This window comes from Hyaena hyaena, unplaced genomic scaffold (assembly GCF_003009895.1).
Source record: "Hyaena hyaena isolate Hyena2069 unplaced genomic scaffold, ASM300989v1 scaffold_6, whole genome shotgun sequence".
Classification (NCBI taxonomy): domain Eukaryota; kingdom Metazoa; phylum Chordata; class Mammalia; order Carnivora; family Hyaenidae; genus Hyaena; species Hyaena hyaena.
The window spans coordinates 5,042,577-5,059,042 of record NW_024080638.1 but is presented as its reverse complement, the minus strand read 5'-3'; the positions used below and the strand labels follow the sequence as shown (position 1 = coordinate 5,059,042).

General features: G+C 42.1%; 1 protein-coding gene across 1 annotated transcript in view; it reads left to right on the top strand.

Moving 5' to 3' along the window:
- Positions 1-203: 203 nt before the first annotated feature.
- Positions 204-16,466, top strand: part of SVEP1 (sushi, von Willebrand factor type A, EGF and pentraxin domain containing 1) — a 191,645-nt gene continuing 175,382 nt past the window's right edge. The window contains 1 exon segment of the mRNA XM_039239447.1: positions 204-734. Within this exon segment, the coding sequence (XP_039095378.1) occupies positions 204-734 (531 nt within the window).

Sequence of the window (16,466 nt, the reverse complement as noted above, 5' to 3'; positions counted from 1 at the left end):
CGCGCGCCGTTGCCCGCGAGCCCGCGAGCCCCCGAGCCCCCGAGCCGCCCGGAGTCCCCAGGCTGGGCTCAGGGGGCGCCGAGGCCCCGGCCGCCGCCCCGCGCCCGCGCCGCGCACGCCCCTCCGCGAGCCGGGCGGCCGAGCGTCTCTCCGCGCCGGGGCCGACGCCCGCGCTCCGGGCCGGCCGCTCCGTCTCCGGCGCGATGTGGCCGCGCCTGGCCTTCTGTTGCTGGGGTCTGGCGCTCGTCTCGGGCTGGGCGACCTTTCAGCAGATGTCCCCGTCGCGCAATTTCAGCTTCCGCCTCTTCCCCGAGGCCGCGCCCGGAGCCCCGGGGCGGCTGCCCGCGCCGCCGGCGCCCGGCGAGGACGCGGCCGAGAGCAAAGTGGAGCGGCTGGGCCAGGCGTTCCGGCGGCGCGTGCGGCGGCTGCGGGAGCTCAGCGAGCGCCTGGAGCTCGTCTTCCTGGTGGACGAGTCGTCCAGCGTGGGCCAAGCCAACTTCCTCAGCGAGCTCAAGTTCGTCCGCAAGCTGCTGTCCGACTTCCCCGTGGTGCCCACGGCCACGCGCGTGGCCATCGTGACCTTCTCGTCCAAGAACAACGTGGTGCCGCGCGTCGATTACATCTCCCACCGCCGCGCGCACCAGCACAAGTGCGCGCTGCTCAGCCGCGAGATCCCGGCCATCACCTACCGCGGCGGCGGCACCTACACCAAGGGCGCCTTCCAGCAAGCCGCGGTAAGGCGCCCCCGGGCCCGGGCCCGGCCCTCGCCCCCCGCCCCGCCTCGCCTACCCTTTGCTGCCCGCTCCCCTCCAACCCGGGGTTCAGCCTCCGGCGAGCCACAGCCTCCCCAGGGCAAGTCCCCCGTGCACAAAATCAGAGTCATACCTACCCTCCCGTTGTTGGGGTAGGGTCCTGGGGTGTAATGGATTTTAACCGCTTAGCGACTTGGCAGGCTCCTCTGAGTGGTCTTTGAGGGCCTTCTTGGGAAGGGGTCCTTAAGATGCGATGCACATTCACGCTTGTAAGGGCAGACCATGTCCAAGCTGGAACAGGTGAGTGTGTTTTATGAAGTGTCTCTGAAGGTAAGAGGCAGAATAAAGTGAGCAGTTTCTCAATTCCTTCTTATGTTATTTTACGCTTTTGATACACGTGGGTGCCTTTCCCAATTTTAGCCTTTGCAGAATTTTTAGCATCTGGAAGAGGAAGTCCGTTTTAGATGACGGAGTTTTATACAATTTAACTTTTTCTGATTACCAACGAATACATCTTCAGCTGAAGAAAATTTGGAACGTATTAACATGTCTCACACATAATAGCAAGCCAGTGTTTCTGGAATGAATGAAACAGAAAGGAGGAAAAGGGAGAATAAAAAAATCCCAAAACTATAACCCCATCACCCTTACAAAACCACTGTTTACATGTTGTTGGACAGTTGCCCAGTATGCACATTTGTGCATACTTTTCACCAAATTGATGCCTTGCTGTTTTGTAGCCTGCATTTTTCATGTTATGTCAAAAGTGATCTACTGTCGTATAACATACCTAATATACGTATTAGATATCAACATTAGTTGTATAGTATTCTATTCAATACATACACCATAATTTATTTTACCTGTCACCTAGTATTGGACGCTTAGGGTTTTTGTTAACTAAGTTATGGTAGATACAAGTATTTGTGCACCCTTTTAATTACTTCTTCAGGAGGGATTTCTGTAGAGCTTCCTGAATTAAAGAACTTGAACATTTGTAAACTTCTTGATACATATTGTCCAATTCTCCCTTGGAGGGTTGTCTCAATTTACATTCCCACCAGCAGAGTATCACAGCTATCAGTTTGCCACATGGTCACGATAACATATACTATTATTTTAAATATCTTTGCCAGTTTCATAGGTGAATGGAAGTATCATTTCAGCAAGTTCAGAAACTAGAAAAGTTTTATTGAGGATGAACTTTTTTCCAGTACGATTACTGGACATTTGTATTTTTCCTTTGATAATTACCTGGTCATAATTTTTGCCCATTTTGCAATGACAGTACATGTTTAGTGGTGTGTGTGTGTGTGTGTGTGTGTGTGTGTGTCTTGTAAAACCTCTTTTATGGTAAGAGTGGTAACTCTTTTTGTATCTGCTGCAAGTGTTATACCAGTTAACTGCCTTTTATTTGGGTTTATTGCAGTGTCATTAGATGGATAATTTAACTTTTTATATATTCAAATCTATCAAACATTGTCTTTAAGATCCTATATTTGCTCACATTCTTAGAATGGCCTTTTCACTTCCCAAGTTGGAGAAATGGTTTTCCATTTAACAGTTTGATCCATCTGGACCTTATTTTAGTGTATGGCATGCCAAAGATGTCTAATTTTATTTTTTAGTTAATAGTCAACAAGTTGTCCTCATATCATTTGCTTAAAAGCCATCCATCCTTTTCCAGTTTCACTGAATGTCACTTTTATCATCTACTAAATGCTTGAGGTATTTATCTTCTCCTGGCTTTATATTAATTTTTATTATGTATTTATTTTTAAACTTTGCAAAAGTGATTTCATCACTATAACTTTAAATATATTTAAATATATGGTAGTGCAAATTCTCTCTTTTTCCTATGTTTCTGAAATCAATTTTCATGTACTTATTACTTAATATGAATTTTTAATTCATCTTCACATATTTCAAATGAAAGGCAGCCAGGATTTTTATTTCAATATGGAAAACACTCAAGTTGTGGACTACTTATATTTTATAATAATAGTCCCCCCATATCAAAAATATGGTATGTCCATACAAACCAGTTCTTTTTATGTTGTTTAATAAGGTTGTAGATTTCTAATAATTAAGTCCTACCTGTAGTTCCAAATTTAGACCTAAATGTATTCTATTCAATATTGCTACCATGAATAGCACCTTGTCAAATTCAATTTTAAACAATTATTCTTGATGTACAGAAACTTTATTGATTTTCTGAATATATCTGCTTTATCTGGATTCTTGCCAGTCTCTTTGATTCATTTTTTCCTTTAAAATACATTTTATTTTACTGATAATAAATGGTTATTATTATAACCAGAAAATAAAATAATCAGACAGATTTTCTGTAAATGCATGGTAATACTGTGATACACACCCTTCTTGACTTTGCAGTTATCTAGGTAATAGATATGATTTAGTGGATGTATAAACAGTGTTTGCCCCCAAAAGGATCATATTGTACGTTCTCTTTTGTAACTTGACTTTCTATTCCACCATACTTTCAGTTTTCTTCCAGAATAAGAAATATACTTTTACTTTATCATTTTTTATTGTCACTTAGTATTCCACTATAGAGTATGCCTTTGTTTTTATCACGTAAATACCTATTATTATATATTAGGCTGTTATAAACAATACTGTGTTACTAATATTGCTCTCTCTTTCTCTCTCTCTCTCTCTCTTTTTTTTTTTTAATATATATAGAAGGCATGAGCAGGGGAGGGACAGAGAGAAAGGGAGAGAGAGAATCCCAAGCAGGCTCTATGCTCAGTGTGGAGCCCAACATGGGGCTCGATCTCACAACCGTGAGATCATGACCTGGACTGAAACCAAGAGTTGGTTGCTAAACTGTCTGAGACATCCAGACACCCCAGTTTTTGCTCATATCTTTAATAATTTCCTCAGTGCAAACTCTAAAGCAGTAGCTATATTGCATCAAAGAATATGCCCACTTAAAAAGAATTTTTTTTAAGTTTCTTTCTTTTGAGAGAGAGAGAGAGAGAGCAAGGGAGGGGCAGAGAGGGGAGGAGAGGGAGAATCTCAACCAGCTCCACTCTTAGTGCAGAGCCCAACACAGGGCTGAAACTCAAAAACTGTGAGATCGTGATCTGAACCAAAATCAAGAGTTGGACACCTAATCGGCTGAGCCACTCAGGCACCCTGAGTGTGCCCATCTTTTAAGGCCTTTGGTACATGTGCCAAGTTGCCCTGCAGAAAACTGATACCAAATTACACTGCTAATTGCAGTTGCCTGGATAAGTACCTAGGATGTAGCCAACATGGGTTAGTGTCATTTGGACATGCCTGCCCTCTGCCCCACTTTCTGTGTGAAAAATGGAATCCCATGTTGAATTGCATTTCCTTATTAGTGACGCTGAACACTTCGTTCGAATATTATCTGCCATATATAGCTCTTCTTTCTTGAATAGTCATTAAAATATTTTGGGGTTATCCATTTTTTATTTGAGGGTTTCTTTTTCTTATTGATTTGCAAACGCTCTTTGTATCTTAATGATATTAACCCTCCTTCCTGCTGCTAAGTATGAGGCAAATAGTTTCTCAGTGTTTCACTTGCCTTCTAAATTTGTTTACATCTATCATTTTATCAGTCCACTGAACCTATTTTTCTTTTTATTTGTGCTTTTTTCATTTCCTATGATGTTTGAAAAGCTTTGGTCTTTAAGAGATGAAGTAATTCCTTAAAGGTGCTCTCTTTTTATTGAAGTTGTTTCACCAGTCAGGGTTTAGTTTTGCAGATCCATTTCTGTCAGTCCCCACTCCAAGTACTCATGAGGTCCTAAGACTGGCCTTGGTCCTGATGTCACCACCCACGCCATCAGAGAAGAACCCTGCTGCATCAGGGAAAAACTTGCCATATACCAGCTCCTCTGTTTGGCTTGGCCACATTGGCCTGGGGCCTCTGAGTACGTTGAGCCAAAGCAGTTAAATGGGTAATGAATCGAGTACACACTGCTCGCCTCAAGACCTACTCTGTCTTCAGCTTTCTCCTTCCAAATACTACATCCTGTCTTGGAAAGTGAAATTGCCAACAAGGTTCCCAGCGTCTTGATTCAGCCTGGATCCATTTGTAATTAACAAGCAGAGACTTTCCAAAAGTTTGTGTTCACTGAACTTCCCCTTGATTTTATTTTTCTTTCCTCATTCTGATTGGGTTATAAGAAGGTGCGGGAGACGGTCAGCTGGACTCAGTCCCTGTCTAACCTGGAGACTTACATGTCTTTACTGTAACCTTTCCAAATCCCACATGAGCTTTCTTAGGTGTAATTAAAATATGCTGTTTGGAGAAAATTGATAGAAGGTAACTGATGTTTGAAAATGACATTAGTGGAGGTTTGAATAGGGATTCTTTGCCTGGCGGTCAGGCGAGCGTAATTCCTTCTGGAATTAGTTTGAAAACGGTAAGCTCTGTAGTTCAGGTTTGGATGTGAAACTTAATACGTCTCATCATGGAAATGAGACAGCTCATCAGATTCCCGTGTGTGTGCACAATGGTATTACTGGAACTGATTGTGTTTATGACCTGGGAAGTTGAAAATCACAGGGACAGTTCTGAGGTTGTTAATTGCTTTCCGCAGAAAAATTAGTTTTTCAAACCTTTCCACTCGTAGCTGAATGTCCGTACAGCTATGCACAGACACAAACATAGGCAGACAAATTCACAGATACCTAAACGTCGACACAGGACATGCCTGCAAGCACGCAGCTACCCCTCACAATTCATACACCTCACTCCTCTTATGTAAAAATCTCAAGAGATAGAATCTCCTCTACCAACATGAAATTTGCCCTTATCTCTCAGCACATACGACTTTTTGACTAAACAAAAAGGCTAACGGTGGGTTTCATTTTTTATTTGGTATCAGAATTCGACAGCTTGATGGAAAGTATATGTGCGGACCCTTATCACACTCTATTTCAAAGGGTTACTGCAGCATAGACCTTTTCTTTTTTAGACATCGTCCCCCAGGACTCATCAAAGAGTACAGGACTAAAGCAGTAAAATCTACTCAGCACAGATCCCTCCAGAAACGCAATCAAGAGAATGGGGGTAAAATTTAGCCCCTTGAACTTAATTACATTAAAACCTTTTGCAAAATAAACAGAAAGCTCTTCAGATTTTCCTTTCCAAGGGGACACGGTTTCATAATGACTTTTCTTCTTAGTTTTTCTCCCCATGTACTTGTAAATTGCCTTACCTAAACTGCATATGTTGGATTGGCCCCATTACGAGTGCAAGGCTCTCCACCTCTTCAGCATTTCAAGTCATAATAAAATCCCCTCATTCCTACTTCACTTTTGCTAAATATCTGTTAAACAAACAGCATGAAGCTTCCTTTGAGAAAAAAAGTTCTGTTTTCTCCCTTGTTCCAGAGTTCCAGAAATAAGATCTTTTGCTGGGGATTATGCTGTCTCACCAAAAATTCGAGCTTTAGATGGCCTGAAGACTGGGAATAGATGGGTGGCAGCTCTTCCCAGCTTTAGGCAAAGAGCATCATTGCTATATGTCCACAGCAGTGGACCAGGAGACAATCTGCTTTCTCAGCCTTATGGGAAGAAAGGATCTGCTTTCAAGTGTTCTAATGAGATCTGGAGCTGTGTGAGGTAGCACTAGACTACCTGATGAATAAGATCAGGGCTATTTTGTTTTGAGACAATAGGCTGATAATAGCCTTTGTGCATTTTCCAGCAGCCTTTCTGGTGGCGCAAATGCTGAAGGAATAAGGAAGGTTCGACTTTTCCTTTCCTTTGGCAAAACGTGGGGGCAGTCCTACAATATGCAGTAGATTCAGCTGTTCCAAACTGAGAGCATGATTTAGATGTCGAGAGTTGCTCACTGGTGCACAAGCTAAGTTCTTTCTCGATACTGAAAAGATCTATTTCTAAACGTACTTCTGGAAAGGTTCTCTCTTTTGCGCTTCTTAAACCTTTCAACAATTCTCATATTTCCTTGGCCTTATATAGGAACTTTAGAAGAATGAATGAATGGATGGATGGAATGAGTCCTCAGTGCGTAAAATAGATCTAGACCTCATGTATATTTCCCAGGCAAAATTAGTACCAGAATTCTTCATTTGAAGAGAGAGAGCAAATAGTTCTCAAATATTGAATCCAAAGTGCATATATTTTATTTATTAGTTTTGTTTTACCCAGCTTACGGGACACTGTATTATTATTATAGGTATGTGATAAGAATGTTCACTTACTACTTCTGTCAAAGACACGTATCATTATCGGCTGCCAGTATTGTGTTATGCTTGGTTGAAATGCATCATGAGAACTCTTGGTCAAAAGCTTGAATGCCCAGACACAGAGAGAGGTTAGACTGTTCTGTCCTACTTCACTTCTGTGGTTCTCACAACCCCCTCCCCCTGCCGTGTCCTCCGGGTACAAATGTGCTCAGAGAGGACCTCTCTTAGTAGTGGCCAGGGGGGCACCCGAGTGGCTCAGTCACTTAAGTGTCCGACTTCCATTAAGGTCATAATCTGAGGGTTGCTGAGTTCGAACCCTGCATTGGGCTCTATGCTGACAGTGTGGAGCCCACTTCCCATCCTCTGTTCCCTGCTCCCCACAACCTCTCCCCCACCCCCTCACTCACATATGCATACACTTTCTCTTTCTCTCAAAAATAAACCTTAAAATTTAAAAAAAAATAGCGGCCATGAAATTAAGTGTATCATTCTTGGCCAAGTATCACTTTAATTTGTAAAGTGATTTTATGCTCTGGTTTCTCTTCAGATCGCATAAATCTTTCGCCTTTAATTTGTAAAGTGATTTATAATTTACAAAGCGCTTCATATTGAGATTTTGCAGTCAGTTCTACAGATTTATAGGAATAGCATCAGATTCCAGAAGTCAGGTAACTAAAAGCGAATCACAAAGCTAAGTAAATGCCACAGACAGAGTCAATCCAACTTCTGACTTGTCATCTTGTCTTTTTCCTGCTGTCCCCTGCCATTTCCCATCCTCACCCACATTTTACCATGTCACGTCCATGTCTTGAGTTACATCAACAGCTAGGGAGAAGTGGAAGATTCCATTTCTGAAGCTTCAAAAGTGTTACATAAGATACAAAGCCAAGCATGTTAACCCAGAAGACATAAACCATGGCCTTCAGGCCTTATCATTCAGTGGGAGCATGTCAGTTGGAGATACTTGTATATGCTCATGTCTGTGTGTATTTAAATCTCTCTTTCTCTCTTTATATATAATATATAAATATATTTTCTAATTTTAGCAATATTTTAAAATCAGAAAATAGCATTTTCTGACGTTTGGCCTACCTTTGACAAATTGGAGTCTGTAGCAATTCTGGGTGTGATTTGTCTCAATTCTTCAGAGACCTGGCACACGGAATTTCATTTAATGTCCTTGATTGCCATTCCCTGGTCTAATGTAGACCAATCGTTGGCAGAGCCTGAAATGGCATAGTCCCTTCTAACTTACCTTCTGAGCTTCCGTTTTTAACCAGTGAATTAGCTAGCAGTAGGTTTAGAACTGGATGTAATTGAAAACTCTAAAGTACCACTGGCTTAAACACAATAAAGATTTCTTTCTCCCTCAAATTGTTTTAAGTAGACAATTCTACTGTGGCAGGTCTATGATGTCTTCTGGGGTCTGGAGTCTCTCCTTTGGGCTCTCTGCTCCATCATCTCAGGCCACCTCAGTGGTCTAAGATGGAGGTTGGAGCTCTTACCTTCAGGGACTTACAGCAGATTCCAGGAAGGAGGACAGGGCAAAGAGAGTCACACCATTCTTTTTTTTTTTTTTTTTTTAATGTTTTATTTATTTCTAGGAGAGAGAGAGACAGCGTGAGCAGGGGAGGGTCAGAGAGAGAGGGAGTGACAGACTCCGAAACAGGCTCCAGGCTCTGAGCTGGCAGTCAGCACAGAGCCCGACGCGGGGCTCGAACCCACGAACCGCGAGATCATGACCTAAGCGAAAGTCAGACGCTTAACCGACTAAGCCACCCAGGCGCCCCAGTCACGCCATTCTTTAAGGAGACTCTTGGAGAATCCACATAATACTTCCATGTAGATCTCATTTGGGGCAACTCGGGCTCATACCCTTTCTTGAAGAGGGAGGAGAGAATGGATGCTGAGGAAGTGATAAGCAGTCTTTGCCACCCCAGTGTGTCAGGGAGCGCTTGCGTCTAGCTGGGGAAATTTTGGAGACCCCACTTCATTTCTTCCTCAAATGGCACTGGCCTGATTCAGCTCAAGTTGGAAGAGTCAAGCCTTGCCTAACTTAGTCCTTGTGCTAGATTCTACTTCTTTTAGTAAAAACTATCCATTTAAATTTTGGCAACAAAAGCTACTTACGTAATTTTCCCAGGAGCCAGAAGCTTCTAAATAACATGGCATTCACTCCCAAATAAAATATTGTACTGAGAGTGATGGGGGAAAATGCACACAATAAAATAAAATTAATATTTTAATATTTTCTCATTAATTTAGTAAACCCAAATTCATATTTCTCAGGAAAACGTATTTCTTTGGCTTTTCTAGAGTAAGCTGTACAGTTAAGAGGATTTTACATTAAACGGAATTTCCTGTTCTGTTTTGTGGCTGCCTTTCCCATAGATTGTTGAGACTGTTCTCTAAAGCCCCCCAGGCCATATGAAAAATGGATTTCTGGCATAGACTCTGCTTATACCCAGTAACCTGCTCTGGTTTGGAGGCCAAATGTGGATAGGAAGCACTCTGTGAGAGCTGATGATGGACGTTGAATGTTGTTACAGCCCTTCACTTGAAATGAATGATAGTGGTCAGAAGGTGAAATCTGCAACACATTAGTAGGTAACCTTATCAATATTCATAAAAAGATTTTTATAGTACGCATCTTCTTTGTTATTGGTCCTTCTCACGAGGTCATTCAAGCAGTTGCTGCTTTGTGTGTGTGCTAGAGTTAAATAATAAAGAGTTTTCAAATTCAGAACACATATTTCTTTCATAGACTCAGTAAACTTGAAAACTATAAAGCTGAGGATAGGTTCTCATTACTACATATGTTGAAATAGCGATAGCTACCTTGTTTCATGGGAATAGATGTAATTCAAAGCTAAGGAAAAAAACTCCCTACAATATTAATAGAAACATTTTAAAGAAAGTTCTTAGCAGGATCTATTACATGATTTAATCATTTGCTAACTAAAGTTAGTTTACTTAGTAAATTTAGTCATTTAATTAGTGAGGTCCAGGTTGGATATTTTTCCAGTTGTAAGTTGTTGCTAGAGTATATAAAATATCCTTTGAGATACATGCACTTGATGCACTATTTTCTTAATTCCTGCTGAACCTTTCCTGATGGCCTTCATTGTTTTAATGTCCATCCTGCAGCACCTGGTTATAGGATGTAATAGCTGCTAATGCAAAATGTAGTTTTTTAAAAATTTCAGATATGGTATTTAAAATGTATAGACATGTATGTGGTTAAAATACATATGCTTCATTTTCTCAGATATGAACTCTTTCAAATTTTCACTAGTTCCACCTCGAAACTCAATGTGCATCGGTGCTTCCTTATACATATTAGAGTGAGGCTCTCTTCCCTCAGCCAAGGAAGAACTTCCACCAAATATTTCCCCTTCTCTCTTGCATCTTCAAGATCTTCCTCCCAATGCAGAGCAGTCACAATACATCTATGTATTCACGACTTAGTAACATGCTTCCAGAGCCATATGATAAATTGTCAGTATGTTTACAAGCCTTCAAAGTAAAATTCTTAAAAGTAAGTAATGGCCAGTCAAGGAATTTCTTAGAAAATTATAACTCAAGACATACTCAAAGATTCCTATAAAAGGATATTCATCCCAGCATTACTTGGAACAGGGAAAATTTAGAAACGGTGTGGCTCTGGTTTGGGAGGGCTCAGTAGATTACACTTTTCTTCACCTCTCCTGAGTTCTAAATCATTTGAATTACAATACAGCAGAAAAGGCAGGTGGAGAATCAAACGTGTCCTTGTCTCCTGCTAATGGAGAACGTGGCTTGGGTGCACAGCTTTCTAATACTGAATCTTGAAGTTAGATTGACTGGCCTCCCCAGGAATAGACAGTTCTGGGCACATGGGAGCTTACCTCTATAAAGCCTAACTTTTTCCTGGCAGCCAGAGGCTAAAGAGAAGGGGACGGAGAGGGGCTGGGAAAACGCTCTTCCTCAGGAGGAAGATGAGAAATGGCAGTGTGTGTGTGTGTGTGTGTGTGTGTGTGTGTGTGTGTGGAGGGGGGGGTTGAGAGGGTAACTGTAATGGCTGCCACTCCACACAGAAACTGGAGGCAGCAACCGCCAATGTCCCACAACTCAGGATAATTTAATCAAACGTCCTATCCACAATGAAATGTATTATAGACGATGAAACCACATTTTTAAAACTATCTAATGATGTAATACCTTGGTCAAATAGCATATTAAATGAGCTGAAACTCTGTGTGTGTGTGTTTAGCATCAGTATATAGAACTGCATATATAACATAGGTCCGATTTCATTAATATATGCACTCAGAAAAAAGAAACTGGAAAGAAAAATTGTTTACTGTTAACAGTAGTTATCTATAGGAATTATATTACTTCTACTGGCCTTTGAAAAAGTAGCTACAAGAACATGTATTACATAACAGGAAGTGAAATATCAATGTCTACCGGGGCGCAGGTGATTGAAGACATACCTTGGGGGCATCCGGTGGCATAGCCTAAAAAGTGATCGGTCTCAAATACGAAAGCCCTTTTATGGCTCAGCTATCATCGTAAATATTCGGGAGAATATTGTATTCTATTCTGCAATACAGCTCTCTGCCTTAAGAAATGAAATGACACCTTAGCTAATTACCAAGAAATTGAAAGGCTATAATTCTAGTCTTTTTTCCTGCCATGTGCTGAGTACTGTAGCACTGAGTCTGTTAGGACGGGCGAATCATACTGGGTTGAAAGCACTGACCCTTCAAACGCTGTCACTCCACTCCAGCTGTCCTTCTCCTCCCTCCTGGGGCCACATTGGATCTTGAGAACCCAGATTCACACACAACGCTGCACACAGATGACAGTGGTTTTCTTCACTGCTTGGCAAGCTGCCTTCAGTTATTCACCAAGGAGAGGAGCCTGGACAGCTGGCCACGAAGGGACACAGAACATGGTGTGGAGGCGGCAGTGGCGGAAGTAACTGCCTCCATCACCTTGCCGAGTGGTCAGGAGAATGTGGCCCTCCTCCGTCTTGTCACACACCGAGAGGGACCCTGTACCCACTGCTCTGTCAGAGCCTCTCACCCTTACTGGTAATTGAAGAACATTCTTAGGGAAGACTCTAACCCTCTAGGGTTATCACACATAAGTGAAATGGTTGCCTCCAAGGACCCATTTCCCACAACTGATTCTCTTTCTCTAGCTCTCAAGTTTCATTTTTTGTGATTTGTTTTTTTGTTGTTTTGTGCTTTTTTTTTTTTTTTTTTTTTTTTTTTTTTTTTTTTTTTTTTTTTTTTTTTTTTTTTTTTTTTTTTTTTTTTTTTTTTTTTTTTGTCCTGTGCCGTAAAAGAGTCTGTGTGCCTGCTGTTGTTGGTGGAGAGCGTTTAGGCACGTTCAGAGGTGTTGTTTGAGGGTTTATTTTGATCCTGGCATTTCCTTCACGTTGGCTCACGTACTTTGACCTACACCAGTGGAGTCATATCTGCAAGTAAAGCGTCATCATTTTAATCCTATTTTGTAGGCTTCACCTTTCCAAACGAATCTGAGATTCACTCTGAAAGAAATGATGCAATTTTTGTTTATGTTTTTCACATTTCTCTTTCTAGCCAAGATTGCTCTCTTTTTTAGTCACAATTTCTTCAAAATAGGCGTGCTTGGCTTTTAAATGTGGCTTTGAAAGTAATGATTTCAGACAGTTGTTGGACTTTTCTACCAATAAAGATACCAAAGTTTAGGCTTCATGTATCTGGTCAGTAGTAAAAAATCTGTGTTTTATTTTTTTAATTTTTTTAAATTTATTTCTGAGAGAGAGAGACAGCATGAGCAGGGGAGGGGCAGAGAGAGAGAGGGAGACACAGAATCTGAAACAGGCTCCGGGCTCTGAGCTAGCTGTCAGCACAGAGCCCGTCACAGGGCTTGAACCCATGAACCGTGAGATCATGACCTGAGCTGAAGTCGGACGCTTAACCGACTGAGCCACCCAGGCGCCCCAAAATCTGTGTTTTAAATATTCATCGGGAGCAGGATGTTACGTGGAACTCTGTTGTCCCAGATTTAGCACCAGGACCCATGGCTGAAACTAAAGAACACTGAGCATTCCACATATTAGTGCCACCAATAACTGAGAGTGATGTATGTGCTCAGGGTTCACAGACTGTGCAGCACAGACCCTACAAGCTCAGTCCCCCTTACCTCCTGCCCAGTACCCAGCTCGAGTCTGAACCACCAGAGAATTTGGAAGCAAGAGATAAACAGCAAAGCAGGGCAGCCCCTAGGAACCTGGGGGGAGAGCAGCGTTCGTACTGAAAGCACATCTCTTCTGTCCCTCGTATAGTTCTTTCCTTCCAGCAACTTAGCAAAGAAGAGACCAGCATGTTACATACTGGTTGGAAATGTCCTTGGGCAGAAACTTTGATTTGTCCCCATGCCTGTTTAATGGAGAAGAAGCAAGCCAGGGACAACAGCCAATGTCTCCATTTTGGGTTTGCCAGAAGCAGAACATGAGATGAGGATTCAAGTGCAAGTTGCTTATTTGGGAGGTGATCCTAACTAAACACTGAGGACATGAGACAGGAAAGAGAGCCAACAGCAGAAAAGGTAACTAGTGCTTAAGTCTACTGGGGGTGGAGGGCACCGTAGAGTTCAAGCTGTAGAATGACCATCTGTGGCATTTATAGACCCACTGTAATCTGTCACTGTTGAAATTTGCTCCCTGGAGGGCATCACTTCTCTGTTACTGAAGGGTAGGGTGGTCTCCAGACACCAAAGCAAGCCCTCAGATGAAGAGATACTGATGCTGGCGGTTAGAAGTCTGAGATATGAGAACAGGAGGGACAGACAAGGTCTGCTGTTGCCGGCAGAAAGGAGCCTCAGGGGAATGGCCTACCGGTAAAGCCAGGAGATATGACTTTTCCATGGGTGAAGGACAACCACAGAAAGTGCTGGAATTCAGTCCCTTGGTGGCCCACTAAGCAAGACATGCCCAGTGGCAAGACGTTGTGGAAAGCCCTCCTGGGACTGCATCTGAGTAAAGGTGGACAATTCTCCAAAGCACACAGCGTCGGGTGGCCCACAAACCCAGGAGCACCAATGCCTTTTTCTGTATTTCTTTTCACTTTTTGCTCTTTTTGAAATTTCCATTTCCTCCTATACCTTCAAGGTGTAAGACCTCCCATCAGAATTTATTAGGCAGAGATTGGTGAAGTGCCAGCAACGGAGAACCTTGCAGGGACTTGCAGAGTCATCTGTATTCACTTACTTGACATGTTCCCAAAATGTGGAGAGATACTGTAAGGACATATCTGATTAAGGAAATTGTAGGGAAGTGTGACAAATAGTACTTGTTGTGTGATGCCTGTGTCCTCTCTACTTGTGGAGGACAGAAATCACATCTTATGTGACTTTATGCTCCAGGACCTAGCAAATGATATTCATTATAACCTTAGTGTTCTGGAAAAGATGGCTTAGTCTGTTGAGCATTTTCAACTTTAGTATATCAAGGATAGTACTGTGCTCTGATTTCAAACTAAAATGAGGATGGTTATGACATCTTCTCAGAGTACCATTTAGGGGATTCTTGACTTTTCAAATGATGGGTTATAATAATTTTAGCAAATTCACCCTTCAGACCACTTTCCCAAGGGAGCAGTATAAACTGTTGAGAAGAATCTCGGGCAGGTGTGAATCCCCACTTTCCCCACCACCAAATCTGGTCAAGGGAGGCAAACCCTACCTCACCTCTGCAGAGAACTCCATGCAGTGCGTTCAGGAGGGAATCTGCAGGCATCTGTGTTGTGAATTCATGTCCTTTTCCATGTCAATGTCCTCACTGCCCTTTACCAACCTTGCAGTATCATCCTCATACAGCAAAGGTCAAGCTGTTATTTTTCTGTTCCTTTTCCTAAAAGGTATTATCACCTTCTTCTTGGCTCAGCTAGGGTTGTGTGGTCATTGGTTCTAGAATAATAATTCTCCTAAATCCCCTGACTCACTTTGTCAGCCGCCACAAATACGATTACTTGTTTTCATTCACAGCTTTGAACAAAATGTTGATTCCATTGTATGGTTCATCTGCTTGGCAGACATTCCAGCAACATGCTAGCAGTTTCTTTTATTCATCTTGATAATGGTGATAAGGAGTCACTGCTTGTCAGGTACCATGCTAAGTACTTTCATTAAATCCTCAGAACAGAAACATTTTCCCCTGTAGGTTAGTAGTAGTATCTCCTAAGTACAGATGAGGAAACTGAGGCATAGAGAATGTAAATAACTTGACCAAAGTATGTAGTACTACCCTGTGCTATATTGTCAGAAGACCTAGTAGGCACAAGGCCCTCGGATACATACTTATCATTGAAGTTCATTGCAAAGACGTGAGGCAGAGAGGACAGCTGTGATGGGCACTAGGTATGTGGGTGATCAAGCAGAAGGCCACATGGAGCAGATGCAGTAAGAGGAGTGGACATTTGGGAACTGTCATTTGAATGGATACTCTCTAAACAGCTGGTAGTCCCAGGTGATAGCCTCTACTTCCCACCCCTTTGACCTCCGTTCAGTCCAGGGAATTGCCTCTCATGTGCCATTTTTATACAGTATAGTTCGCTGGCTAGCACCTCCCATTTTGTGTGCCTTAACTGATAAGTCTACCAACCATTGCAGAGGCCAAGGCACTGAGGCAGTGAAAGATCATCTTCTATTTGCAACGCATCTGCTTCTATCCTTTCCATTTATCTAGTTTCCTGAATTCTTAGGTTTCTCTAATCCATGGTCAATACCTAACCTCATACTCTTCATTAAACTAAAAATATGACTCAAACAGAATTCATTCTTCTAGTCCTACATACAGCTAGTCCCTCTCTCAAATTATCATATAGCCTAAACTTAAGTTTATAAATTTACATGCCAAACGGCCATACAAAACTTGCTCCTCCATCTAAAGTCAGTATGTCCTAATCTGGGGTACACGGTGTTCCCCCTGCATCGTAATATTTCTGTTTTCCCCCCATAAGCCATCCCAGTTCACAAAAGAAAAAAAAAAATCTCCCTTATGATTCTTCTAGTGGTTTCTTCAGGTAAAAAGAATGCTCACTTTAGCACTTTCTTCAAATACCTTAGGTAATCAACTAGACTTATTTCCAGAGTATATTATTCTCAAAGTAATTTTATTTTATTTTATTACTTTTTGTTTTTTTTTTGTTTTTGTTTTTCTGGCTTTTTTTTTTTTTGGTTTGACTTCTAGTTTTGTAATTATTTTTTTAATAGTTTATTGTCAAGTTGGTTTCCATATAACACCCAGTGCTCATCCCCACAAGTGCCCTTCTCCATGCCCATCACCTCCCTTCCCCTCCCCCCCACCCCCATCAGCCCTCAGTTTGTTCTCAGCATTCAGAGTCTCTCATGGTTTGCCTCCCTCCCTCTCCCCCACTATTCTTCCCCTTCTTCTCCCCCATGGTCCTCCGTTAAGTTCCTCCTAATCCTCCTATACGTGCAAACATATGGTATTTGTCCTTCTCTGCCT